Genomic DNA, 25,910 nt, shown 5'->3' on the forward strand with positions numbered 1-25,910 from the left:
GCCGGCACGAAAGTCCTCGCCGATATTCAGCGCAACATGGCAGCTGCGCCGTCAATATCCACCACACACAAATCTAACGGCTACGAATTTGGATGTAGGTGTAGCCGAGATGCTTTGTGCCCGCGGGCTGACGAACAACATCCCGGCGACACCGTGGGGAACGCAACACACTAAAGTAGGCTAATTCCACCGAAATAGACACCTACTACAGCATCGAATACGACAAACTTGCGGTCGCATTGGTTTCGTATAAAGTCTTCAGTCCATGAAGCAAAACACGGCGCTTCGAGGCCTCCTCCCTAGCCTAGCTTCCACTGGAAGGCGCAGCGGCGGAGTGCCCCTGTGCACGTTCAGCAGGGGACTTGCTCGCGCAGAGACGCAATCAACAGCGGCAAGAGCCGGAGCTTTAGTTGGAAAAGGGGCGAATGGGCTCGGGAACCGAGCTCAGAGCCACCTAACCGCTCTGCGCCAGTTGCGTGCCTTCTCCTCGGGACCAGCGGAGGGAGATGTACGTTGCCGCTTGCAGTAGATAAAACGTCGCAGAGATACGAGTTCAAGGCTGAAATCCAGAAACTGCTCCAAATTGTGGCCCACTCACTGTACACCGACAAGGAGGTGTTCATCCGGGAGCTGATCAGCAACGCGAGCGACGCGCTTGAAAAACTCAGGTTCCTCGAGGAGACCCGGGAAGGGCTTTCAGGCACCAAGGTGGACCCCGGTGTGCCTTACAAGATCAAAATATCCGCCGATGCGGAGTCAAAGACCTTCACCATCGAGGTTGGTTCGGGATGCCACCGTGCTGACGCGGGTGCAGGACACCGGTGTGGGTATGTCCAAGGATGAAATTGTGAACAACCTCGGCACCATCGCCAAATCGGGGTCGCTCGCGTTCCTGGAGGACCCGGCGCTCAACGCCAAGGACAAGGCGAATGCGATCATCGGCCAGTTCGGCGTGGGCTTCTACAGCAGCTTCGTCGTGTCCAAGAAGGTCGAGGTTTTCACCCGGAGCTTCGACCCGGAAAAGGGCGCCAAGGGCTACCACTGGTCCTCTGACGGCGCGGGCTCCTTCACCATCAAGGAGGTGGACGACCTGCCCAGAGGCACCAAGATCATATGCCACCTGCGCGACGACTGCCTGACCTTCGCCAACACGGCGAACGTGAAGCGCGTCGCGGAGAAGTTTTCGGCATTCGTCAACTTCCCGCTCTACATACAGGAGAAGGAGTCCGACGTTGAGATCACGACACAGAAGCCGCTGTGGATGGAGACCAGCGCATCGGACGAGGAGCACACGAAGTTCTTCAGGTACCTCAACAACGCCTCATGGGGAGAGCCCATGTACAAGATCGCGTTCCACTCCGACGCCCCGCTCTCCATCAAATCGCTCTTTTACATCCCAGAGGACGCACCCAGCAGGTTGTTCCAGTCGGCGTCGGAGGTGGGCGTGTCGCTGCACTCGAGGTGGGTCCCGCTTGCAAAATGCCAGTAGGCACGACTCGCAGGAAAATTCTGATCCAAAAGTCGGCGGATGCCATCATCCCCAAGTGGCTCTTCTTCGTCAAGGGTGTCATCGACTGCGAGGACATCCCGCTGAACGTCAGCCGGGAGCTGGTGCAGGACAGCCAGCTGGTCAAGAAGCTCGGCAACACCGTGGTGAAGCGCATCCTGAAGTTCATGCTCGACGAGAGCAAGCGCGACCCCGAAAAGTTCAGGAAGTTCTACGACAAATACCACTACCACCTCAAGGAGGGACTGCTCGACGAGTCGCACAAGAACGGACCCTACCGTGAGCAGCTGCTGCAGCTGATCAGGTACGAGTCCTCCAAGGGCGAGCCCAACCAGCTCATCACCTTCGACGAGTACATCGCCACCATGAAGGAGAAGCAGAAGAACATCTACTACTTCTGCGCCGCGAACCGCGAGACCGCCCTCGCAAGCCCCTACATGGAGTCCTTCAAGCGCAGGGACAGGAACGTGCTGCTGCTCTACGAGGACATCGACGAGTTCGTCTCGATGAACCTACAGGTTGGTGTCGCAAGCCGTCGTGTGGCATCCCTGTTGTCAGGAGTACAAGGACAAGAAGATGGTCGCCATCGACTCCCCGGAGCAGGACTTCGAGCCTGACCTCGAGACCCTGGACAACGAAAACGAAGCGGAGCTCGAACTGCTCACCGAGGAGCAGCGCACGAAGCTATCGGAGTTCGTGCAGGCCACACTCGGCGCCAAGGTGAACGCAGTCAAGTTCTCCGAGCGCCTGGTGGACTCCCCTGCGGTCGTCACGGGGTTCCTCTCCGCCGCGCTGCGCAAGGTCATGAAGGCGACCATGAAGGGCGCGCCCGACGCCGGCGCCAGCCTCGCAGCGATGCCGTCGACGCTGGAGCTCAACCCGAAGCACAGCATCAACGTGACCATTTTCCACGTCATGCAGAACGACCCCGAAGTGGCCAAGGTAAGACTACTAAAAATATACGTTGTGGTTCGTACAACAATCAAATTCGTGACGCGCGTGCTCACTGTGCCGCAGACACTCGTCGAGCAGCTCTACGACAACGCCTCGATCGCCGCCGGGATCGTCGACGACCCCCGCACCATGCTGGGCCGCCTGAACAAGATGCTCGAGCTCACTGCGGACTTCGCGCGCAAAAACTGCAATTAACAGCTCACTAGGCGGAGCCCTTGGACAGGATACCCCTGCCCTTGTCGCACAGGGCGTCCTGCGCAGCCACGCTGCGGATCACAGCCTTCTTGCTGCACTCGTACAATTCGCCGTCCATTAGTATCTCGTCCAGCAGGTAGTACGCCTGAAAGAGGTGTCAGCAGTGGTGAGAAGCCGCGGCTTAACAGTCAAACACGTTAATGATGTGCGCTTACGCGTTGCGCGGCCGAGGGCGCAGCACCTACCTTGTTCACGTTGAACACCAGGTCCAGCTCGCACACATTGCTGAAGTAACGGTCCAGCAGCTCCACGTAGTGCTGTATGATCTCCAGCATGAGCAGGTCGTTGTCATCGCGGTCAACGCAGACCACGAAGTACAGGCTCGCGTAGCTGCGACGGCTCAGAGGAAGCAGGGCGCGACTTACCGGCGGAACACGAGCTTGTCGTCGCGCCACTCGATGAAGTTGCACTGTTTGGAGTTGCGATTCACGACCAGGTGCGACAGCTCACGCATCATCGCGGCCTTCTCCTTGCTGTCTACCGGCACGAACCACTTCGCCAGCCGGACCTTGCATTGGCGGCTGATCGCCATGAAAAACTTAATCATCGTGTGTTATGCCCGAACGCACACGCGATCGGAGTGGCAGAGCTCCGTGCCTCGTCAATCGCCCCGAGGCAGGGGCGCGTTGCTGTCTACACGACGCGCGGCGCTTACCGCACAACAGACTAAATTTAGTCCGGTGTATCTGTATTAAGCTTTCGGGCATGCTCGTGGCGGATGTGCGCGCTGTTGTCCAGCAGATGAGAAGATGTTTTCACTTATCGCATACGGTGTTGAGGATGGGCTAGAGCAGCCCCTTTGGGAGGCTGTGTGTTCCCTTTCACCTTGCAAACTCAGAGGGGGCAAAGTGCATCCCGCTGGGTTGTGATAGTGGGAGTGGGCGCTACTGGTTTGTGTGAGAGTGGCAGCACGGTAGTCACGCCACCTGCCGAGCTCGTGGTATACAATGCGTTGCACGTAAACACTTTTGAGTGCGACTGCTTATTAGTACTTAGTTTTCCCACGACATAGCAACGTTTTACAATAGGCAGCCGTCTGCAAATACAATACTTCAGATAGTTACGCCCGTGGCGAAAAAGTGTTGTGCGATGTGGCAAGGCCGTTACGATATGGACAGCTGCTGCCTCAGGCTGGACAGCGGGATGCTGTGTTGGTTCCACCACCCATCGAAGTCCTCGAACGGGTTGTGGCCGCTTGCCACTGCGGGCGAGCGCTTAGGGCCCTTGACGGCAGACTTCAGGTTGCCCGCCCTCGGCGATGACGGCCGGCGCCCTGGAGTTGCGAAGAAGTCGCTGCCGTCCAACAGCTGAGCGGACTTAGCCTTAATTGCGGGCATGTCGTCGTATCCGTAGTAGCCTCGGGTGAAACGGGGAGAACCCAATTCAACCTGCTGAGGAACGGATGGAGCCACAAGGGACTCCGCTTCCTGTTGCTTGCGAATGCGTTCGGACGGCGACTCGTATATCAGGGTGCTCGGCGGCGAGTTGTCAGTCAATTTCGCGGTCGGTGAAACCCATGCGGTTTCCTGCGCAGAAGAAGCGGGTGGTGCACCGTGAGTCAAACGCGAACCGCCCCTGCGTCCACCACGGCACACCGCCGACATGCGCATCCCACAGCGCTCCACGGCACGCATTCGGTCATAGAGGGGCGCACGTTTCTGCTGCCAGCTACGACGCTCGGACTCGTCGAGTAGGTCCAGGCAGCTCCTGTACGCGTCACGCCGCGCACGGACGTCCGGGGGTTGGGCGGGGACCGGCTCCGTCGGCGTGGGAGCACGGCCGTTGGAGGGCTCAGATAGACTGGGTCTCACGTTCGAGACCAGGGCGGTGGCGGACGCCTCCGCGGCGACCTCGTTGTTGCTGGGCGCTATCGTCTTCACGTCTTCCCACAACCCCGGGACGCGGTCGGCATTGCCGGAGTAAACGACCTTGACCCTGCCGGCGGATTTCAGCGGGTCGGCGCTCTTCGGCTCAGGCAGGCTAACCAGGTCGGTCTGGATCTCCACGTCGCTGCCGCCCTTGCCGCTGACGTGGGCGAACGACCTGTTGAACTCGGACATCTTGTGCAGCCTCACCGCGTACTTGTCCTCACACAGAATGTTCACACTCTCGAGTAGGTTCGATGGGCCTGTACACCGATGAGTGGTTATAGTGGAGGTGACTCACCCGCTGTCTCGCTGAGCGGAGGGGGGGTCACCGCCCCTGCGGTTGCGAGGCGGGAGGGCGCGGTGGCCTTGCGGGTGGCAGAGACCTCGTTCAGCGGCCGGACGACGCAAATTTTAGGCGCCAATTCAGCCTCGCGGCTGTTATCTGAGGCGGGTTAAGTAAGATACGCGACGGCGACTTACCGAGCTGGTTGATGTGGAGAAGCGCATGGGTCAGCGTGTAACCCTTGTCGCTGTTAAACACGCCCGAACGAGTGCCGAAGGTTTTGAGGTAAAGCGAATCGATGTCGTACAGCTTGTTGTCTTCGCAAGAGTCCTTGAGCACCCTCAACAGACCGCCGTTGGCGTCGACGAGGCGTGTGCCGGCGCCCTTGGCAGGCTGCCACTCCCTGGTGAGCCCCTCCAGGCGCGTGCACGTGTCGTTCACCAGGGTGCCCAGCAGAGGCTGGCTGGCGACGGAGTCACGCCTAGGTTCCGTCGACGTCGGCGTGCTTTTGGAGTAGTCCACCACAGAGGCGACGTGTTGCGAAAACGTTTGTGCGGCGCGATGCGAGTTGTCGACGTCGGCCTCGAGGGCCATCTCGTAACTCGTGTCCTTCAGAAGCTCGCTCAGAGTGTCCCGCTCCTCGTCATGCGACTTTTTGAGCGCGGTCGTCTTGCCGCACAGCACGTCGGCGGGGTCGGTCATCAGGATTTCCGGAATCTTGACGGCGTCATCCCAGTACGATATCTCGGAGATTTTGGAATGCACAGTCGCTGTCTGCGATATCCACGCCGCCTGGGTCATGTGTTTGGGCGCATGGGACGACGATGGCCAGGATGACGATAACGCGTCCTGGTTGCAGAACGTCGGCAGCTTCGGGGTCTTGTCAGAGCTGCACGGGTTGTCATCAGTTGGCGCGCCCGAGCCGCATTTTAGCGATCTTAGGTATGACTGCTGGCTCTTCGTTGACATATGGGGTTGCATAGCGATGAGGCGGCCCTGGAACTGCTTCAGCAGGCTGGACGAACGTGACATGTGCTCTGACATGATGCTCTCCGCGGCCAGCTTAGCGTCGGCGTAGCGCGCTCGAGCGCGTTGCAGCACGTCCGCTGAACTCTCCATGTGTTTGGGCGGGTTGGAAGAAGCCTGGTGGCGATTTTGCACGAGTTACAGGACGATCACTCAGCCAAACCTGCATGCGATCGGGCCCAGAAACCCACGATTAGCTACGTTTTACGCTCCCAAAAATATGTATTCAGATCCAAACACTACTTCGAATGCTATACCGAAACGGTCTTGTCCAATTCTCCTTTATTCAACTGAAATACAGAACGCATGTGTCCCCCGATCCCGATGTAAACCACTCCAGTTTAGGACGGCACCGATATTGGCAATAATATACGCAGATAATGCGGCACATACAATTTGTGTGCAATTACACCTACACCTGTACAAAAAATGCCAAATGTGTCCTCCAGAAGCCGACTTATTGGCAGGGTACAGGAGGCTTACACATCCACACGCAACCGAAATAGACACGCAAGCAAGAGCCTGAAGACGATGCATACAATTAGATTCCGATATCCTCGTTCCACCGCCCCTTGAATCAGCCGCATTAACCGCAGGAACGGCGAAGGGTGTGAGCGTCGTCAGACTCCGCCGGCCTGGACATGTAATTGATGGCGCTGCGATTATATAACAGTCACTGTGATTTGTGACGGGTGTGTTAAGTGGCTGGGCTTGTGCCGCACATGGTACGAAGAGCCGCGGCGAAGGCTGAGCGGCGATCAGAGGCGTTTTCCGCTCTTATGCTCATCGGTGCACCTGTCTCCGCTGTCGACACACGTGGTAGACAGCCGCGAAAGCGCGACGTACGGATGATAGTGCCATCCAAACAGTGCACATATCGGGGATGAATCACACATCGAACCGGATTCCATGGTCAACGAGGGTAAATCGGTGCAGTATGCTGACATGGCAATATGCCAAATCGAGTCAATAGACACTTGAAAATTAGCCATTACGATTAATAATTACTGATAAAAATGAGACTGAAATCCAAAGATGCGAGGCTTTTGCTGTTTTGGTAGGGATACTCGCCGGTTCCACCACGTGTGGCCTACACATTTGCTCGTAATGGTCGCCAGCTAACATAACACGTACCAAATCCGCTCCGCCATGCTTTGTACACAATAACACACTCACTAACATGCATTGGATGCATTCAAGTCGATGCTCGCGGGCTATTGCTCTTGTCTAGTAGGACGGCACAGTAGACCTTTGTCGGCGGAATATGTCGGAATCCCGCGATGTTATCCGCAAACTCCACCCCAAGGTCATCGCCAGAATCGCAGCTGGCGAGGTTGTGGTCCGGCCGGCGGCGGCCATCAAGGAGATCATCGAGAACAGCATTGACGCCGGCGCTACCACTATCAAGCTTAGAATCGCCGCAAACCCGCTGCACTACGCGGAGATATCGGACAATGGCTGCGGAGTGAGTCCAAATGATCTGAAGGTCATATGCAGGAGGTTCACCACCTCGAAGACCTACGAGGACATCAACGGCGTAAAGAGCTTTGGGTTCAGGGGGGAAGCGCTGGCGGCGCTGTCGCACTCGGCAAACGTGACCATATCGGCGCGTACCTCCGCCGACGAAAAAAGGACGGTCGTGCGATACCACGACGGAGAGCCGATTGACGAGACCGCCAGCCAGATGGTGGGACCGGTGGGATTCACCATCACCTACGAGAACCTGTTCTTCAACATGAACACGAGGGGCAAAACGCTCTCGGCCTCCCCCAGCGTGGAATTCAACTTGTGCCTCGAGCTGGCGCAGAAGTACGCGGTGCATTACCCGCACCTCGAGTTCGTATTCCACAAGGTCGGCAGCAGCACGCTCGAACTCAACACCCAGGGCAGCGATAGGGCAACAGACGGACGTGGCGCAGTGCATGACTTCGACCACCGCCACTTCAAGGAGGTTAGTTTGTTCCCGCCGGACGCAGTGGACACCCCTGAACTCGTGCACTACCGCGAGCATGTGGAGGAGCGGAGCAAGCAGGATCTGGTCAGGGTGCGCAGTGCAATAAAAGAGGTGTACGGCTCTGTCGTGGCCAACTCGCTCTACGAGTTCCAGACGCACTCGACGGGCGATGTCTACTACAACTGCAAGGGGTTCTTCACCCACCCCAATCAGCCAAACAGGTGCCACTCGTTTATCCTGTTCATCAACAACCGGCTGGTTGACCACCCCACGCTGCGCAGGAACATCGACTGTGTGTACAAGGAGCTGCTGCACAAGAAGCAGAGACGCTTCGTCTACCTTGCAGTGTACATGCCGTACGATCGCATCGACGCGAACGTGCACCCCTCCAAGGAGAAGATATTCTTCAAGCACCAGGAGCAAATAGTCGAGGAAATTGGTGAGCGGCTCAGGGTGAGTGTTGTGCGTTGACGACGCGTTGACGGTGTTGCGCAGGAGCAGATACGGGGCATCCTGAAAATCAACACCGAGAATGCGCAGAAGGCTTCTGCATACAACCAAATGGAAGTAACGACGCGCCAGGACGATGTCGATGAGTCCATATTTCCGCATCTCAAGCGGACCTACGAGGTATGTCAGCGAATTCGTGGTCGCATGTTATTTCGCAGACGTTTGAAAAGGCGAAGCCGCATGCCAAAGTGCGGGTACGGAGTGACTACAAGCAAATGGACATCCAGAGCTTTGTCACGCCAACATACATAATGGAATCCAACGCCGATCTGGATTCATACGCCCACCAAGCGGTTAAGGACCCCAAGGCTGAGGACACAGAGGCCGATACCCCGGGGTCGGAATCCACAGCCCCTCACACCCAGCACGACGAAAATGCTATTAGTCTGGCGGCGCTGCCCCGCCTTGCAAACACGGAGTTCAGTTTAATGGATATCACGGGCGAGGAGGACGGATTCTCCGACATGTGGAAGATACCGTTCATCAAAGAGTACGTGACTCATTCACGCACGGAGGCAACACCGCCGCAGGTTCATCAACGAATTCGAGTCGACGAGGGACAGGAAGCTCACGGACACCGTGCTTAACTCGGTGCTGGTCGGAGTTGCCGACAAGCACTACGTCATCCTGCAGCACAGTACGGAGCTCTACATGGTGGACATCATTCGCGTCGCGAAGGGTAAGCGACGCCTTTCACCCGGATAACTCGGTTCAGAGTGCGTTTTTCAGTCGGTTATTTGGCGGATAGGCCAACTGCCTAAACTGTTCCTCAACCCTCCCCTCTGCCTGGTGGACCTGCTATCCTACGCCCTGGCCAGGGACGCTTACCAGGCCAGGGGGAGCGCTGGAGAGATAGATAAATCGCAGTTCCTGTAGGTTTACCGAGAAGTAGTTGCGTCACTTTTAACAGCGACAAGGCCAAGGAGATGATTAGGAAGTTCCATGTTGGCTTCCTCACAAAGTACTTCGGCTTCAGCATTGAGGACAACAAGCTGCACAGCATCCCCAAGGTCATGTCCAATTACTTCCCAGGACCCGAGTACCTGCCAGGGCTCGTCCTAGCTCTGTTCTCGCTGGACATAGTCGACGAGGGCAAGGCCGTCGGCGACATATCGCACATCATCTCGGAGTTCTTCACCTTCCCACCCATCCACAGCATCACCACCACCGACCCCGTGGCGAACGAGAAGAACTACCACCACTACATCTCCAAGGTGCTGCTGAGGGCCGTTCAGCGATTCCCTGACCTCAGCCTCTCCAGGCGCAGGCTCGACAGGGGCACTGTCATCAAGCTGGCAAGCCTCGACTTGCTATATCGCATATTTGAGCGATGCTAGGGTCATGACGACCGCAACCTATAAATGTAGTCTATCTGCTACAGACCGTAATTGTACATATGTTGCGCTGTGTGTTGAAACAGTGGTTGTAGGTTCACGGCAATAGCTTCCAGATGTACTATTTGCACGTGGCATAGCGTGGTGCTGGGTGGCATGTTGAGCTGCGATATCACAACCAAAACTGCAATTACAACAATCACCCAGATCTTTGTAGATCTCAGGGTCTGGAAACAGTGGATCGTATTGTACTACGTACTCTATGTTGACTGACCGCGCGGCAGATAAGCCGAGATGGCTGCTGCCAGTTGGAAAACATCCGCACCGTACGCTAACGCAACGCCCCTCACAATGTGCAATCTTTGTTATTTGTGCGTGCACATGCAATTAGAATTAATTACTGTGTGTGGGATCTGGGACAACGGCTCGTAAGTTGCCGAGACTGCTGCAGCCGCGCTGCAAGACGACTTAAAGTTCGCCATCGTCATCAATCGCGACGTTGGCGGCGGCCTCCAGGTTGCGCTCACACTGTTCGGCCAACTCGGGGTCGATCTTGAACTCGGGCTCCTTCGCGCACTCACCCACGAACACGAGCTGAGGCTGGTTCAGCAGCCTGCGAGCCAACCACAGGAAAGGGCGCTCGAAGTTGAAGTTGGAGCGAGCCGACAGGTCGTAGTACTGCAGGTTGCGCTTGCGGTGGAACTGGATGTGGCCAGCCTTCACCTGGCGCTCCTTGACGTCGGCCTTGTTGCCACACAACACCATGGGGATGTTGTCACAAACGCGAACGATGTCACGGTGCCAGTTGGGCACATTGCGGTACGTAATGCGGCTGGTCACGTCGAACATGATGATGGCGCACTCTCCCTTGATGTAGTAGCCGTCACGCAGACCACCGTACTTCTCCTGGCCGGCGGTGTCCCAGGCGTTGAACTGGATGCCACCGCAGTTGGTGCGGAACTTCAGGGGGTGGACCTCGACACCCAGGGTGGGAATGTACTTCTTCTCGAACTCGCCGGTCAAGTGGCGCTTCACCAAGGTGGTCTTGCCAACGCCACCGTCGCCCACAAGGAGCAATTTGAATTGGGGCATTTCCTCAGCCATCTCTGCGAAGATATGAGCGAAGTGCGCACGAAAGCAAAATATGAATACAGGCACGATTTATCAACGTTCAAAACATCTATAACAATGCAGAAACACGATAAATAGCGCGGCAACGTAACAACAACGCAGCTTTCATACACACCGTGAGTGGCGCTCGGCGTGGCTGGCTGTAACAACAAAAAAATATGGATGGTCACTTAAGCGCGAAAACAGCAATAGCGTTTCTCGGAAACTGTGGTAGAAAGCTAAAATGGAAAGCATCACCGCCCAGCCGCTGTTGTTCGTACGCCCCCGTAAGACATACCAAACGCGCATACGCCCGCGTGTCAGTGACGAGCGAAACCGAACACCGCGTTTGTGTGCACACACGACTATCGCAACGCGAAATTGCGCGTAATAGAGCCGGGACGTCGACAACTGGCGGCACCACGGCAATCCTTCCAACCTGACCAACAGCAGCACGGCACGCAACGCGCAAATAGACAAGAGGATATGTGCGCCGAAAAACGCAACCGCGGAGAAGCGTAAAACTCACTTGCGACGGATTGATCAAAACTCGGCTTGCCAGGAAGATAGACGCGAGCGGAACACGAACGTACAGCGACGGGGTTCCCAGAAACACACGAGTACCAGACGCAATACAAGATGATAGCAAAGCTTAGTGTCGATACTATCTGAAGTAAACCTGCTTTCTACGGGGCGCCGGCGCGGCGGCAGGCTTCCTGAGACGACAGCAGGCCCCACCGCGTAACGTATACGGAACCGTGGCCGCGCGGGCCGCCTCGGACACAGCGTTAGTGCGGGCAAAGGGCCAGCATGGAGACCCAGGTACGGGTTGCCAGCAAGGCATCCGTCATGCTGCTCCCCGCAGCGACATGTAGCAGCAGCAACGCTAGTATACACACCGTCAGCCGGGTAGCAGGGCCCTGTGTACCTCACTGGCGACGCTCTCGTCGCGCGGCATGTCGACGGTAACGAGGCACCTATGTGTCGCACTTAGCGATGAATATCGAATCCTTAGTTGGAAGTCACCGGAACGCCGCGCAGTCACGTGCCTGCCCGCTTGCGAACCTTCTTGCCCATCCGGTCGTACGACCGCAGCGACTCCACCAGGCAGTCGATGCTGCCAGAGGTGACGTCCTCGTTGCTCAGGTCCATGTACTTGTGCACGTAGCGGTTCGCGAACAGGCGGTTGAAGCGGAACCGGAACAGCGGGTCGTGCTTGCTGCGCTCGGCCTCCTCGATGCCCTGCGCGGGGTCAGCGTCCATGCGCATCTTCTCCATGTAGTCATCCAGCATCTGGTACAGCTTCTCGTGCGCGCTGGACGCGGGCTTGTCCGTCGCCCGCTTCTCGAGGTACCACGCGGTGGCCTGGCGGTTCAGGCACAGGTCCTTCACGTCGATAATGAAGTTGGCCCCCACCTCGGGCAGGCCGTTCTCGTCGACGGGGCTCACGGATTCCAGCTGGCTGAGAACGTCCAGGAAGTCGACCATCTCACCCTCTTCGGACTCCCCGTCGGAGGACGGCACGTCCTCCGGGAAGGTGAAGACGTCCCCGGTCACGGGTTCAAGCACATCGGTGGTGCACCCGCGCTGCTTCCATAGCACCTGAGTGGCAGTCACAACGACACAGTCTACCAATAACCCACCCATTCCTTCTCCCGGCACAGCAGCCGCTCTAGCGTCACCGCCAGACCGCCGATCTTGGAAATGCACTGGTTCAGAGTTTTCTCGATGGCGTCCAGCGACGCTGCTGACTGCACACCGCTTTGACCAGGCGACCGATAGCACCAACCTTTTCGCGAAGCAGCGAGTACACGCTTTCAGTGGGCGCCGTACGCTTATGCGATATCTTCAACGATTGGAGGGCGAAACTGCTCGCGCACAGGAAGCTCGTCCAGAACTTCACGCTCGTGCTGCGCGCGATGAACGCCGGCACGCTGCTTGTGAGCGGGATTATCCACGACAGCGACGTGTCGGGGGGCTGCGGCTTCTCGATCAGCGAGATGATGTAGCCGGTCACGGCGGCGAACGCCGTCTGCAGGTCGTCCATGTAATCCTGAGTCTCCTCCACGATGATGAACGGGTTGAACACGAAATTGAGCACGTCGCAGTAGTGCACGTACACCGCGTAACTGGGGATGCGCTGCGACGTGTCGGCCACTTCCACGCGCGGTTCACCACGACCGGCGAGCGACTTCAGGTCGAACAGCTGCCCGCTCGTGCTGCTTGGCGGCGCGGAGATCGCAGCCACGGCCTCGTAGTTGCTTATCTCAAACTGGGATATGCCGTACGAGCGCTTACGCAAGCTCATCGTTACGATGTCGGTCCACTCGTCGGCAGTGACCTTGGAAACGGGGGTGAACTCTTGGCTCAGCGACTGACGGTTGCAGACGCCCAGATGCGATATTGGCAGGCAGCTGGTGAGGGTCAGCCGCAGGTTGAAGATGTGCACCGGCACGTCGCCGTCGGCGCTCTCCCCGAGGACGCCCTCAAGCACACGGACTAAACCGATCATCTTAGCCCCCGCAGTTTGCACCAGCCGCGCGTTGGTGGCGGACGCTTCCAGCTGCTCGAAGCTGGTGCGCAAAAACGACACGCGGCAGTAGAGGAAATCCGACAGCACCTTCGCGCTCTCCACGGGCAGGCCCTTCACCAAGTCGGTAAGGAGGTCCAAAAAGGAAGATAGGTCGATGGCGATGGGAACCATGTACATGTAAACGTCCACCAAGCACATGGCGGCGCTGCTAAACTTCGGAAGGACGCTTTTGCCCACTCGGCGCGACTGACGAGGCGTGCACGTGACGGACGACTGACAACCAACCAGCAGATAGCTCGACAAGATCTTGAAGCACGTAGTCAGGTGGCCCTGGGCCACGTTGCGCAGCGCAGGCAGCGTCTGCTCGCCGCCGCCAGTGCCGTCCTCGGACGGATCCTCACGGAAATGCGATAAAAGGTCCAGGATGCGCTTGGAAACGCGCTGTCGCCATTCGTCGGAATGCAGAAACGGGATAACGTCGCTGTCACCGGCAAGACCTGAGCGTCATGGCCTCATCACTGACGCACCAACCTTCGCGTGGCTCGTAGACCGACGCGTCGGTCATAGACGTCCATATGTGCCGCAGAAAGTGGTACACCAGCGAAACGTTCTCAGAGTCCTGAAAAGCCGTATTCTCGAGCCGCAAACAGCGTTAAACGGTGCAGGGATATAGATTCTACCGGGATGATGCCCTTACCTTGAGATCGGAGACGTCCTTCTCCGGCTCGTATTCCAGCGAGTGCGCGACAATGTCGTCCAGCGAAGCCGTCGCCAGGAAGGCTCCGGAAGGCGCATCGCCAACCGAAGCCCGCCGCATCATGCTTGTTACGTTCCGGCAGGTCACCGCGGATTGCGGCAGAGTGAGTGTCCTGCAGCGGGACTGCACGACGGCCGGGGTAACGGGTCATCCACACACGGTTATGCCCTCATGTTCCACGAGCTGTCGCCCCAGCTTCACTTCCATCGCGTGCGTCAATAATGCGCCACTTGTGCTGCCGAATTGGCCTGCATTGAGCGTCTTCCGCGCCCGTGTCCTCCGTCGGCGCCTGCACATCTCGTCGCTTATGTCGTTCCGTATCTCGATAAGACACCGACGTATGCGCATATGCCGCCGCATCTCGCCATTTGCTTTCTGTATGCGCGATTAAACCGGTTCCTGAGCCGTTCAAACGGCTAGAAAACTGCCAAAATGCAACGACTCACATAACGCCCGTGGATCCGGCAACGCATACTGCCGCCACGACACAGCACGAACGTGAATCGGAGACGCATTGCAAACGCCCGTAACACAGCGGGGTGCGCTCGTCGAAGCTTATCACGCTGAAATTGTAAAAAAATCGCATCACTTTAGCGACACGTACAACTGATTTACAACCGGGACGCAGCAGAAATCAACATATGAGCCTTATCACGATTCATGCAGCACCGATAGGCACAATCACGAATGCGACGATGATTTGAATCAATGGCAAGCCTAAATGGGCGACGGAAAACGATACCACGACGGCTGCTGCCGTTATGCGCCCTAATGTTGCCGGTCTTGGCGACACTGGCGGCGGCGAACGACGTGCTGGACGAGGCTTATGCTGTGTCTTTGAATGCAAGTAACGCTTTCGGTGCCATAGAAGGCATGTACATAGCTGACTCAGACTTCAAGTTTGACCAGAACGTTCACGAATACAAGGTCAAGGTTGACAGCTGCTGTGACTATATCGAGCTGCTGTTCCGTGTGAACTCGTGGACACGAGCTCGGTATGCTACCGAAAAAAGTGATGTGGCGCAGAATGAGCGTTCCGGTGGCAGTGAGGGCGCCACATCATTGATAGACAGGATCGGCGCAAGTGTTTGGGCACTGTTCGGAAAACAGACGAGCCATGAGGGAGACGAGGGAATGTCAGTGCCCCAGGTTGATGAAAATGCGTCAAAAGAGGAAGATGTAGCGCCGCCGGTGAAGGATATGGGCGCGGTCGTTGGGGGAACGGACGACTTGGACGAGGTCGAAGTTCGTATCGCCATCAACGGCCAACAGATAGATCCCGCGGATGATGGGTATGTGATGATACCCATACGCTGTGGCACTACGAGCAATTTCTCTGTGGAGGTGACCTCGTTACGGGAATACCAGCCTGCGCAAACAGCCCACTACTTCCTTGCCGTTGAGGTACCAGGCGGGGGAAAAAACTATCTTGAAGCGCTGGAAATCACCCGAAGCGACGGCGCCCAGGCACGAGTGTACCCTGCACTATCCAAAGCGTACCGGTCTTACACGGTCACAGGGAGTCACTTGCAGGGGGACCAGTTCACGATATACGCCGAGTGCAGGTACGGCCTTCCCTCCATTGATGGCCAGGAGGCAGCTAGCAATGTGGCCACGATCGAGTTGAAGGACGAACACGTCAACAGATACGTGAAAATCACATGCGGAGAAGTACATAAGGATGAGGGGGATGAAGTTGTCGAGGAGACCGTGCACACCGTCACGTTCGCCACGTTCGCGGGAGAAGGCGTTCCACCGCCGATTACAATACTGCCGCTCTTTGACTCGAAGAAGTGCGAAGCTATGGCAGACACGCCCGATGGTAACGGGTTGATTGTGTGCGCGGACTCGACCCACCGATTCTCCCCCTTGATCGTAGAGACTGACCCCAATTACACATACGTTATACCCACGTCGTATGTGGTAGATGGCTACGTCAAGGAAGTTCACGAGCACGATGAGGTTGGTGGTATATGACGCTTTATGTGCGAAATGAGTGGCATTGCGTACGGTGCTTTCAATCCAATGCACAAGTGCATGAGTACATGGTCAAAATTTTCCTCACGGTAGATCCAACGCCCGTTCAGGAATTCATCAGAGTGCGGACTGGCGTAGTCACTCCAGTGTTCGATATGTCCGAAGGCATAGTTATTCACGGCATGAGCGACCATGAGTTCAAGACGTTCGTCGTGACATCTAGGGCGGCGGGGAAGCGTGCCACGGACATGCAGCAGACAATAGTCGCAGCGCTCATAGTGGTAGCTTACTGGGCCAGCATTCTGACCACGGTACTGCCGCATATCGTGAGGGTCCAATTTGGCGTCATATTCGAGACGGTGCCTGTCACGGGAGAACCGCTCCTCTACCTGGCCCAAGTCATTTGTGCAGGAGCCGACGAAAAGACGAGCAAAATATGCAGCCGCTTCATCATGTTGCCGAGCAAGAGATATAGCACCAAGTCGCCATTACAGATGCTGTTCCAGTTCTATGTGAGTGGCCCTGAATGTGAAACACTTATCTGCCGTAGGGGTGCATCGCGGTTCTATTACTGCTGTTGTTAGTGGCAATGGCCGTGCGAAAAGAAGCGACGGATGGCATTGGATCCCACGCTTTGTTGCAGTACATACCATCTTACGAGTTCAGAAGACTTTTCGCCTTCCCGTGGGTGCTCCTATCTGCAATGGCAGCGGCGGTAAGCACAACGCAGCCGTCATTCCATATGTATCAGGGGCCATTCACAACAACAATCGATGAACCAGCGTTGGAAATAGCGGTCATAAACAAGCCTATCAAAGACGGTTTCATGGCCAAAACGGCCGTATCGATGACGGAGTTTCTCCGACTCTACTGCTCCATCCCTCTGGCCATTGTCGCCCTCATCGCCATGAAACGCTACATAGGGAGTATCGTCAGCCGGTTTGTATTGACGCGGCGGAACATCGAAGAGGGGCGCTACTTTTGGGTAAAGAATACGGACGTGTTCGACCAGCATGCCCAACGAAAGTACTCCTACTACGAGGGTAGCGACACGGACCAGGTGGTTTCCGACGTGAAAGCGTATCAGGCATACAAAACCGATGGTTTCTGGACAAATCGCAGTTGTTACCTCCTATCTACGCAGTTATGCAATACGTACGTTCTTAACATCCCATGTTACAGCGATGTCAGATTCACCACGCAGATGTTCCCCGCGGTGAATCGCCGGTTCTGCGTATTGACCGCCGAAATTAAGGAGGTTGACCTCTACGAGACCGATATGCCGTTGGAAGGTGAATACTCGCCGGTGTCACACACGGATTACGACATACTGAACGAAACCACAGCTTCCCTCGAGTTGAACGTTCCCGATGTGGTGGACGTATACCCGTGGGATGGTCCCACGCCAAACACGGCTTCGTCGGCAGTGCAGCCAGCCAATCCATCCGTAGTAAAGAAGCGCGCATCGCCGCAAAAGTATCAAAACGTGTCACCATATGGAGGGCTCGATGGAGAGACGCCTTTGTGGGTGCAGCTGGACTACATCATGAGGATAGACCCCAGGTTCTGGAACAAGGTCATTGCCGCAGTGGACGCACGGCATATCACGTATTTCATCACATACAACCTCGTCAAGAACACTGCGAGATTCTCCCAGGATGTTATTTTCAACGGCGTTTCGAAGATGAGGACCGTAGTGCAGTCCAGGGTTAACCAGCTGCGGGTGCGTTCCTCCGACAGGTTGTAAATGCTGGTTCAGGCGGACGACAGTGACAGCATTGGCATATTCCACAGGAATATGCGCCAGCCGTTGATAGGCGAAGCTTACGCGGCGCTGAAGGTGTTTGACGGGTTATGCGCCGCCGCAGGTCTCCTGTCGGGTCAGAAGGTAGCGGCACTACTAGCCTACATACAGATCGCAATACACGGAGCAGCCGCGACGGTCTGCTTAGGTGGGTATATCAGTAATGTGCGAAACAATAAATCTCAGTGGCGCGACCATACGTAAGCAGGGCGGATAACTACTTTTCATTAGTCTGTATGTTGTTGGGGCTGTCTTTCACGACGCTGGCCACGCTCGAGAACACTAACTCGAAGTGGATTCTGGCGCAGAACATCATATTGGGTATCGCAATCGCATATGCCACGTTGTCCACTCTCGCCTTTGTGGTTGACACTGCTGCAATATTTTGGTTCGAACAAGAGTGGGTTTGCGCTACTAAGTTACGACATATGCTGCAGCACCGACGTTCCGTATTCTAACGTGCAAGTGGTTGTCAAGGACGCGAACGCCAAGGTGGTGGACGTTATTCCGGCCGACTGCCGCAAACCAATAGACGTGGCTTTGGTCACAATTAACAACGAGCAGGTCACTTTGATGAGGAGCCATGAGGCATACAGGACGCCGACGATTGCCGTTTCGCTGGAGCATGTGGAGTATTCGAGTTGGTACGTGCCCTACATCACGATCGCATACTTGTCCAACGCGGCGGATGCAGACGCAATAAACCAGAGGTAGGTCAATCCACGCGGTACTGATGACGTATGAACGCAGCCAAGCGAATCGGAGGTTCCTCAAGGCGCACCTGTTGAGCAGGTTCAGCCCCCGTATAGCTCACTCGCTTGCCAGGTGTGTACTCCCGTCCACATTATGCCCAATGGTGCTTAGGAAGATTGTCAACCACGTCGCTGACAACCCGCAATACCAGTGCTTCTGCTTCTACGTCGCAGTGTGAGAAGGTTCGAGGACTGCTAGGTGCAGCTGGCGCTTCCCGAACTGCAGGGCGACGTACTTCATGACACGGCCGTCAGTCGAAGACAAGTGCAGCAGGTCGTCGTTCGTTATGAGGCGATCCACTCGCGTCTCAACTTTACCGTTAATACGACACGTGCCCTCGCGAATTGCTCGCCGGTTGCTGTAGAATAGCCCTGACGTCAGTTGCGGCGTGCGAACTCTGTCCAACAGGTCGCCGAATGGAACACCGGTCTCCAGCTCACCGGCTTTGAGGAACACTCGCGGCACGCAACTGGCAAACCTGACGAACGAGTCATATTCCGCAGGGTCGCACCCATCGGTAGACTGCTGTGTTTCTGCCATGTCACCGGAGAGCCAATGCTTGTGGAGTGCCTCCTTGTACTGGTCGCCGTATATTGCCGCGGTCAACTCGTCCGCCAGGAGCACCTGAACACGTTGTATGATCGGCTATTATGCCATACCTTCGCCTGGTTGACGTGTGTGGCGAGAGTGTCGTTGATTGTCGCGAGTGGAACCTGCGTGAGCCACCTTAGGTAGTCATGCACCACCTCGTCATCGACGTTCCTGAAATGCGACCACAACGTCAAAGCAGGGGTTTCCGCGGTAATAGCCAGTAGGCACTCTGCGCTTGATTTGCTGACCTTTTCTCCTTTTCGTGTCTGCAGTAACGGTGTGGTCACGCCCAGCAGCGGTTTGCTCAGCTCGCTCAGGCTACTCGCCAAGTCAACGCCGGACATTATGTTGCCCATCTGGTCGCTACCCCCGAGTTGTATGACCGCGTTAAACTTTGAGGCGACGTGCACGAAGTCCGCAGCCTGCAGGGCCATGTACATGAATTCGCCCAGGTCCATGTTGGCCTTGCGGAGCGGAAAGCCGCCTCTGCCGTCGTCTAGCACCAGCCTGGACTTTATGCTTTCACGCGACAACATCCTCCCAACGCTCATGTTACGTGCGACGGTATTGAGGAACTCGGTGAGGGTGACGCTGTCGTAGAGGTCGCGGTTGTTCACCACAACCACGTTGTGTCGGCTCGACCTCATACGTGCGATATCTGCTTCGCCCATCTGCGATGCGAATGACAGGCTTGGACACAACCTATCTCCTCCATCAGTAACGATTTCGCGTGTTAATAACTTCTTGACTGCATTGAGAATGCCGTCGTAGTTTTCTTTGGAGACCGACGGGCATGTTGCCACCGAACCGAGAATGGCATTGTTGGAGACCCTATCCCCGCATGTAGCCGCAATTGTAGCTTTCGTACGCTTTGTTTTGAACGACGGATCACCCACTGGAGTGGTGCCACCCCCGAGCACAATTACCACGTTGAGCCCATGTGCCAAGAACCGACGGAGCAGCAGCAGCTGCAGCAGCGTGCCCTCGTGGATAAAGTCTGCAGTTAGGTCAATACCTGAAGACGGTTCAGACGCATGGTTTGATCATTTTACCGTAATATATGGCCGGTACTTGCCCGCTAGCTGCTTCAGGCGCAGACTCATGCAAGCAAAGAAGCTCGTCCAGTTTAGACAGGTCAGTGGCCTGTGCCACTACTCCGCGATCGATAAGTTCCGCCAGGAACGGCGACGATACAGTCTTTCCTTGTAGGCTGAAGACGCTCTCTGGGTGTTCAATTCGAGCGTCCTGGCCACCCTGGTCGACCCGCGTGGCGGCACGAAAGTCGCGAACATTTGACCAATGACGCTTATGCGATACGATTCGGAACGACCACGATGCTAGGATAGGGCAAAGAAGCAGCGCCAATGCGATAAGTGACGACATGGAAGGGGAAGGACTGAAGGCCAACGACGTCAGCGGCTCAGTGGCCGCTTGCCGCATGGTACGCCACCTTTCAATGCATCTTCCAATTACGTACGTCTAGTGCTGGATGGCCGTTATTCCGGCTACATCTTATCAAGTGAGATGCAGGGTGTAATGGCGGCAGGGAGGAAACTCGCCAACGCACCGCGGCACTAGTACACCAAAATTTGCGATTTTACACATCTATTGTGCTTCTTTCAACGCATAGGTAGACACTCAATTCAAGCGTTGGCAACCATGAAGGCACCAAGGTGGACGAAGAGCCATCGACGGCGAACCACGGAAACCTATTGACACATCGAGCACATGATAAGAGATTCAGTGAAACACAACGGTGCCTGCGGTAAAATAGGGATAGGTGCTAGAAAAATGAAGATTGGCATCGTTCGGCAAGGCGCCAACACATGCCGCAAATTGGCGATTATGACGCAGGCATAAAGACACGAAATCCACTCCATTGCAAAGTGTGTAAAGCGTGCATCTTCTAAAAGAAGTGCCTTACCGGCGCACAGCGGCACAGCCGAGCTCTTCGAACTGTGTAGGGTTCGGTAGGGTGTCGCGACCGATGCGCCCTGGCGCCAGCCGGCTCCTACCATTACACATCTCTTGGTAACCTCCAGCGAGGAGTTTACAAACCGGTCAGCACGTTCTGCCGCGACGCACTCTGGCGGTAAGTGGTTACCTGCGTGTGCGTGTGGTTGGATAGCGCGGCGATCCGTTATCGCGGCCAATTCGCGTAATGCGTCGCGCACATCCGCGCCTAAATTAGCACCGAACCTTGGCAGTGTGTAAACTTTCATTGGTGAATGCCCGAGCTCACAGAAGCGCAGCAATCGTTGCCGAAATGACGGAGCTCCCGATGCAAGAAATGTCTCACATGGCTGCTTACGAGCAGTACCCCTACGAGGGGCAGCCGCAGGACCAGTATGGCATGCAATACAGCCACACTGGACAGATGGAAGCCGACTATGTCATGGAGAACGAGATCGTCAGCCCACGTGGCGAGCAGCACACACCCATGGTCGGCTTTTTCAGCTCCAAACTCCTGCGCACCGGAATCACCTTCCAGTGCACCGCGCTCACCCTCATGTTCATCTTCTACTGGGCCTTTGGCGGCAACGGCATCTTCGTCTTCGACCTCTACGCCGCACCAGAGAGTGTGAAGATCTCCAGGCCCTTCCACCTCACCGTGTCCTCCCTGATGGCGCTCTACTTGCTGGGAACCTTCTACGTCGCCATGTTCCAGGTCTTCGTGTCCGACAACTCAAAGGCCGTACGTGGATTCAGGGCCGGCTCCAAGATCCTCAGCGCCGCCGTGACGCTTGACCTCATCTCCTCCATGCTGAGGCTGGTGCAGTACATCTACGCGTACTTCTACATGAGCATGAAGTGGTGGACGCGTTACCAGCAGACCAAGGCCGACTGGATCTTCTTCCAGTTCGGCAGCTTCACCAACAGCTTCGCCCTTGTGATGTACGGTGCGGCCTTCTTCTACCTCGAGGCCTACCACGACGAGGGCACCTCAGAGGAGATTGCGTGGACCAACCTGGTGCTCTTCTGCCTCGCCGGACTCACGGAGCTGCTCATGGTCTTCACTGGCTACGGCGCCCTCTTCAGCCTCTTCCTGCTCGCCGCCATCATGAGCGCCACCGTATGGAGCTTCAGCTTCGAGCCGCTGCTCGAGAAGTGGGCGCCCTCGCTGCACTCGCGTGACGTGAACGCCGACTTCGCCGATGACGCCTACGAACACGGCTACGAGACGGCCTCGTACGTCCATGAGCAGCCTGCTTACTCCCAGGTGCCCTCCCAAATGGATGGGGGAGCGTACTACCAGGCTGAGTAAGAGTATTGCCGTGTCGCTTCGCCACGTCGCTCATTTGAGGAATCCAACGGGCGCACCCCGCCCGGCGGATTCGCTTAAATCATCAAACCCCTAAACAAACACACTTGACAAGGGGCCCGCATGCGGCGGCCCTGAACTACGATGTCCATAATGTAATGTTATACAGACCCTTTCATGTCTAGTGCGATTTGCTTGCGTTGAGGGGTTGCGTGATTCACTGATGATTACGGTTTCTGCGATTCACTGATGTTGAGGGGTAGCGTGATGAGAGTCACTGATGTTGAGGGGTTGCGTGATTCACTGATGTTGAGGGGTAGCGTGATGAGAGTCACTGATGTTGATGGGTAGTGTGATTCACTGATGCTGAGGAGGTGTGTCATGCGCTGCTATCCGAAGTTTCCGCGGCGCCGTACATTGCAAAGTGGCAAGCGGTCAAGGTGGGAAGTTAATGTTCGCTGCTGCTTAAACCACACTAACATTAAATATTAAAGTTGTTACAGACGTGCGCGGGCCTCTACAGGAAGTCCCTGTCGACCGGGTGGCCCAGGAAGACCTCACGTTTAGCGCAAGCGCCGGAGCCTGCTCGGACCGGCATCTGGCCTTGGAGCTTAGTGCTGCACAGGAGCTCCACCAGCGAGCGCCATATGGGCGACAGCGGGCCGAAGGCGGCTTCCGCACTGTTGGCGTAAGGGATCTTGGGGTCAGAGTGTTTGTTCATGTAGCGCGTCAGGGTGCCAGCGCACTGCAGAAGCACCGACTGCCGCAGGTCGTCCACCCTATGAAGGTCAGCAGCGGGCGCGTGGAGCCGTAGCATGCAGGCAAGTGTGCACCGTTTGGTGGGCAAGGTTCCGCTGCGTTGCAGTTCCGCTGTATCGTGGCCTTGTGCTTTGGTCAGGTCGCAGTCCTTGCCGCCGCCTCTCGTCACGTCGTCGCTTTCGCAGACCATCTCTATGGGGTTGCTCCTCGAGACGCCACCCCGGATGTACACGTAGTCGTTTGCGGCCACTCGCGAGTGGTTGATGAACTCCTCACCGGCGCGGACCTTTGCCTCCAGCTCGTCCGCAGTCGTGAAGATGCACTTCACCGGACGCATGCTGACGCGCCTCAGACGGAACCGCAGTGGCGTGAGCGCCATGTGGCCCAAGAAGTCGACGCTGCACTGCACGGAATATGGCGTCATTGTGCGGCACCAGCCGCTGCACGTGTTGCCACCGTGCTTGGCGTCGCCCAGCGGCGCAACCACCGGCCGAAGGGGGACGCCGTGCTCGTCGTCACGAATGAACGGGGCACTTGCGTAGTGCCACGCTAGCGCCAGTATCCGCCTCAGGATGGTGGAGCGCACCGGGGAGAAGTCGTTCAAGCCAAGCAGGTCGTCGCGGGACAGCATGTCCCCGTCAACCGCGGACTTCAGCAGGCCCAGCACCTCCTCCTGCAGCGGGTACACTTCCCTTTCCGCGAACGTGTCGATGCTCAGACGCTGCAAACCGCACTGCGCGTGGGGGAGGAGGATGAAGTAGCTCCCCAAAAAGTATTCAGGGTTTCTGACGCACGTGCTCAAAAACTCGGGAGCTAGGAAGAACGACAGCCCCGTCACCAGCAAAAACACCTGTCGAAGCAATTCCTCGTCGCAATCCTGAGCAGATTGGGCTACGCTGTTGGCGCACAGCTCCTCGTTTAGACGCCGGCAGCACCCGCGCAGGCTCAGGCGGGTTGTTGCGATGCACAGACGCAGGAGTGCCACGAGCTCGGCACGCAGCCGGTACACGGGCGGAGGCGGGAACAGGTACAAACGCACCCACTGCATGTAGTCGAAATCCACGAGCGACGTGTGCACGCACGTGAACTGCCCAATCAGCGGGATCACCAGCTCGTGGACCTGCTTTATCGACAGCAGGGGCAGGTACACGAACCTCTTCAGACGCTGGCCAATGGCGCGCGCAGGCAAGCCGCCATCACACGACAGCAGTACCCACTCCATGCACTTCTCGCCGATAAGGCGGGTCAGCGCGAAGAGCCGGTGCAGCAGCGTCGCCGTCATCGCAGACTTGGCGTGCCGAGTCTCCAGCTCCTTCTCGCCAGTTAGCAGGTAGAAGGGCGTAACACCCCCGCAGGAGGCATCGCGGTAAATTTCGGGCAGAGAGAACTGACGCTCAGTCCATACGTATTTCAGAAAGCAGCTTATCAGCGTTATCAGCCTCTTGAAGTAGCAGCGCTTCCTCACGCCTTCGCCGCCGCCTGTCCTGGGCCCTATGAGCAGGAAGATGAGCTCAGGCATCAGACGCAGTAGGCTGGTGAGCAGATCGGTCGCGTAAGCGTATCGCGCCCCCAGACGGCAGCCCTCCAGCCCGCAGAGCAGCTGGTCTAAGAACACGAAAAACGGGTCGAATCCCCGCTTCCTCAATAAAGCGACCATCTCGGACTCCTTACGCTTGTAACCGGGGCAATGTTGCGCATTTCGCGCCGCAGCGTTGTGCGACCTTTGGTACCGTGGTGGCAACCGCGCCTGCCTCTTTGCAGTGGTGCCCGACACGGGCAGCGCCGGCTCCGCAGGGTCGGACGGAGAGGCTGCGCTAAGGGGCGCCGAGGCCGACGAATCGCTGAACAGCGAACCAGTGGGCGCAGTGGCAGTTGACATGTGCATTTGCGAGTCTCCGGGGATATTCGCAGTGCTCGGCGCAAATGGCGCCGCGGCTGCCGCCACCTCCTCGACCAGCGCGCCCACCCATGGCGACTCCGCGCTGGTCGCGTAGTCCATCAGCTGCTGGAAGTCCCTGTCCACGCCGCACTGCAGCGTGCTGAGCCGCTCGTTGTCCACGCACTCGTACCCGCCGAACAGCTCCTTCCATAGCAGCTTGTAGCTGCGCACCAGGTTAGCCAGGGACACCTGCAGAGCCGTTCCGTTGCTGCCCGAATAAGCTGCAGCGTGCGACTGGGGCATGTACGGAGTACCGCTCGTCCTGCTGCGAGCGTGCTTGTTAGAGTGCGCCGGCGACCTGCCCAGCGCATAGTCCATGACAGGCCTCAGGTTGCGGTCGACCAGGTAGTCGAAGTGCCTCTCGAAATGCCACCAGCACCGTGGCTCGCGATACTCCTTATCAGCCTTTACTGCGCCTGCCGTGGCGTCGTTTGGAATGCCCAGGTCTACCGGCAGCGGCAGGAAGCCGTCGCAGGAGGATGAGCGGGATGAGCAGCTGGACTCACTCAGCGCCGCCCAGCGGCCATCACGAGTGGAGCCATCGTCGGCAGCTGCGTCAGACACCTTGAACGACGTGGCGCCCAGCAGCTGCGCAAGGGCGGCGGGATCCATGTCCCTCAGCTGTCCGCTTCAACTGCGCGACACGTTGTCGTTGCGACAACGCGCAACAGTCTCGGCTTTACCAAGTGCCAGGCCTGAATATGCGATGGCGAAGCCCACATGTGCGGTTTGTT

At 57.0% G+C, this 25,910-nt stretch overlaps 11 protein-coding genes across 11 annotated transcripts; 5 read left to right on the forward strand and 6 right to left on the reverse strand.

The window, feature by feature from the left end:
* Positions 1-265: 265 nt before the first annotated feature.
* Positions 266-2,656, forward strand: BBBOND_0108620 (heat shock protein 75, putative; the record flags this gene model as incomplete). The annotated part of the gene is made up of 6 exons (XM_012911296.1): positions 266-508; positions 544-777; positions 815-1,461; positions 1,503-2,025; positions 2,066-2,449; positions 2,525-2,656. The coding sequence occupies 6 exons, from the start codon at positions 266-268 to the stop codon at positions 2,654-2,656; spliced, it is 2,163 nt and encodes a 720-aa protein (XP_012766750.1).
* A 7-nt stretch (positions 2,657-2,663) lies between these two features.
* Positions 2,664-3,263, reverse strand: BBBOND_0108630 (clathrin assembly protein small subunit, putative; the record flags this gene model as incomplete). Its single annotated transcript, XM_012911297.1, has 3 exons — positions 2,664-2,801; positions 2,902-3,046; positions 3,082-3,263. The coding sequence occupies 3 exons, from the start codon at positions 3,261-3,263 to the stop codon at positions 2,664-2,666; spliced, it is 465 nt and encodes a 154-aa protein (XP_012766751.1).
* A 556-nt stretch (positions 3,264-3,819) lies between these two features.
* On the reverse strand, positions 3,820-5,986 carry BBBOND_0108640 (hypothetical protein, conserved; the record flags this gene model as incomplete). The annotated part of the gene is made up of 3 exons (XM_012911298.1): positions 3,820-4,844; positions 4,883-5,026; positions 5,065-5,986. The coding sequence occupies 3 exons, from the start codon at positions 5,984-5,986 to the stop codon at positions 3,820-3,822; spliced, it is 2,091 nt and encodes a 696-aa protein (XP_012766752.1).
* Positions 5,987-7,157: 1,171 nt separating this feature from the next.
* BBBOND_0108650 (DNA mismatch repair protein, putative) lies at positions 7,158-9,694 on the forward strand (the record flags this gene model as incomplete). The annotated part of the gene is made up of 6 exons (XM_012911299.1): positions 7,158-8,300; positions 8,343-8,477; positions 8,516-8,847; positions 8,888-9,036; positions 9,073-9,229; positions 9,268-9,694. 6 exons carry the CDS (start codon positions 7,158-7,160, stop codon positions 9,692-9,694), a joined length of 2,343 nt encoding a protein of 780 aa, XP_012766753.1.
* A 465-nt stretch (positions 9,695-10,159) lies between these two features.
* On the reverse strand, positions 10,160-10,795 carry BBBOND_0108660 (GTP-binding nuclear protein Ran, putative; the record flags this gene model as incomplete). The annotated part of the gene is made up of 1 exon (XM_012911300.1): positions 10,160-10,795. The coding sequence occupies one exon, from the start codon at positions 10,793-10,795 to the stop codon at positions 10,160-10,162; it is 636 nt and encodes a 211-aa protein (XP_012766754.1).
* A 1,047-nt stretch (positions 10,796-11,842) lies between these two features.
* BBBOND_0108670 (hypothetical protein, conserved) lies at positions 11,843-14,154 on the reverse strand (the record flags this gene model as incomplete). Its single annotated transcript, XM_012911301.1, has 5 exons — positions 11,843-12,403; positions 12,445-12,552; positions 12,591-13,831; positions 13,866-13,953; positions 14,032-14,154. 5 exons carry the CDS (start codon positions 14,152-14,154, stop codon positions 11,843-11,845), a joined length of 2,121 nt encoding a protein of 706 aa, XP_012766755.1.
* Positions 14,155-14,862: 708 nt separating this feature from the next.
* Positions 14,863-16,652, forward strand: BBBOND_0108680 (hypothetical protein, conserved; the record flags this gene model as incomplete). The annotated part of the gene is made up of 2 exons (XM_012911302.1): positions 14,863-16,053; positions 16,179-16,652. 2 exons carry the CDS (start codon positions 14,863-14,865, stop codon positions 16,650-16,652), a joined length of 1,665 nt encoding a protein of 554 aa, XP_012766756.1.
* A 158-nt stretch (positions 16,653-16,810) lies between these two features.
* Positions 16,811-18,803, forward strand: BBBOND_0108690 (hypothetical protein; the record flags this gene model as incomplete). Its single annotated transcript, XM_012911303.1, is given in 6 exon segments — positions 16,811-17,791; positions 17,828-17,919; positions 17,937-18,020; positions 18,081-18,272; positions 18,310-18,582; positions 18,623-18,803. The coding sequence occupies 6 exon segments, from the start codon at positions 16,811-16,813 to the stop codon at positions 18,801-18,803; spliced, it is 1,803 nt and encodes a 600-aa protein (XP_012766757.1).
* Positions 18,788-20,656, reverse strand: BBBOND_0108700 (tyrosyl-tRNA synthetase, putative; the record flags this gene model as incomplete). Its single annotated transcript, XM_012911304.1, has 3 exons — positions 18,788-19,231; positions 19,258-20,231; positions 20,269-20,656. The coding sequence occupies 3 exons, from the start codon at positions 20,654-20,656 to the stop codon at positions 18,788-18,790; spliced, it is 1,806 nt and encodes a 601-aa protein (XP_012766758.1).
* An 826-nt stretch (positions 20,657-21,482) lies between these two features.
* On the forward strand, positions 21,483-22,481 carry BBBOND_0108710 (conserved hypothetical multi-pas transmembrane protein, putative; the record flags this gene model as incomplete). Its single annotated transcript, XM_012911305.1, has 1 exon — positions 21,483-22,481. One exon carries the CDS (start codon positions 21,483-21,485, stop codon positions 22,479-22,481), a length of 999 nt encoding a protein of 332 aa, XP_012766759.1.
* A 514-nt stretch (positions 22,482-22,995) lies between these two features.
* BBBOND_0108720 (hypothetical protein, conserved) lies at positions 22,996-25,788 on the reverse strand (the record flags this gene model as incomplete). The annotated part of the gene is made up of 1 exon (XM_012911306.1): positions 22,996-25,788. The coding sequence occupies one exon, from the start codon at positions 25,786-25,788 to the stop codon at positions 22,996-22,998; it is 2,793 nt and encodes a 930-aa protein (XP_012766760.1).
* Between the last annotated feature and the right edge of the window lie 122 nt (positions 25,789-25,910).

This window comes from Babesia bigemina (genome assembly GCF_000981445.1).
Source record: "Babesia bigemina genome assembly Bbig001, chromosome : I".
In the NCBI taxonomy this organism is placed as follows: Eukaryota; Apicomplexa; class Aconoidasida; order Piroplasmida; family Babesiidae; genus Babesia; species Babesia bigemina.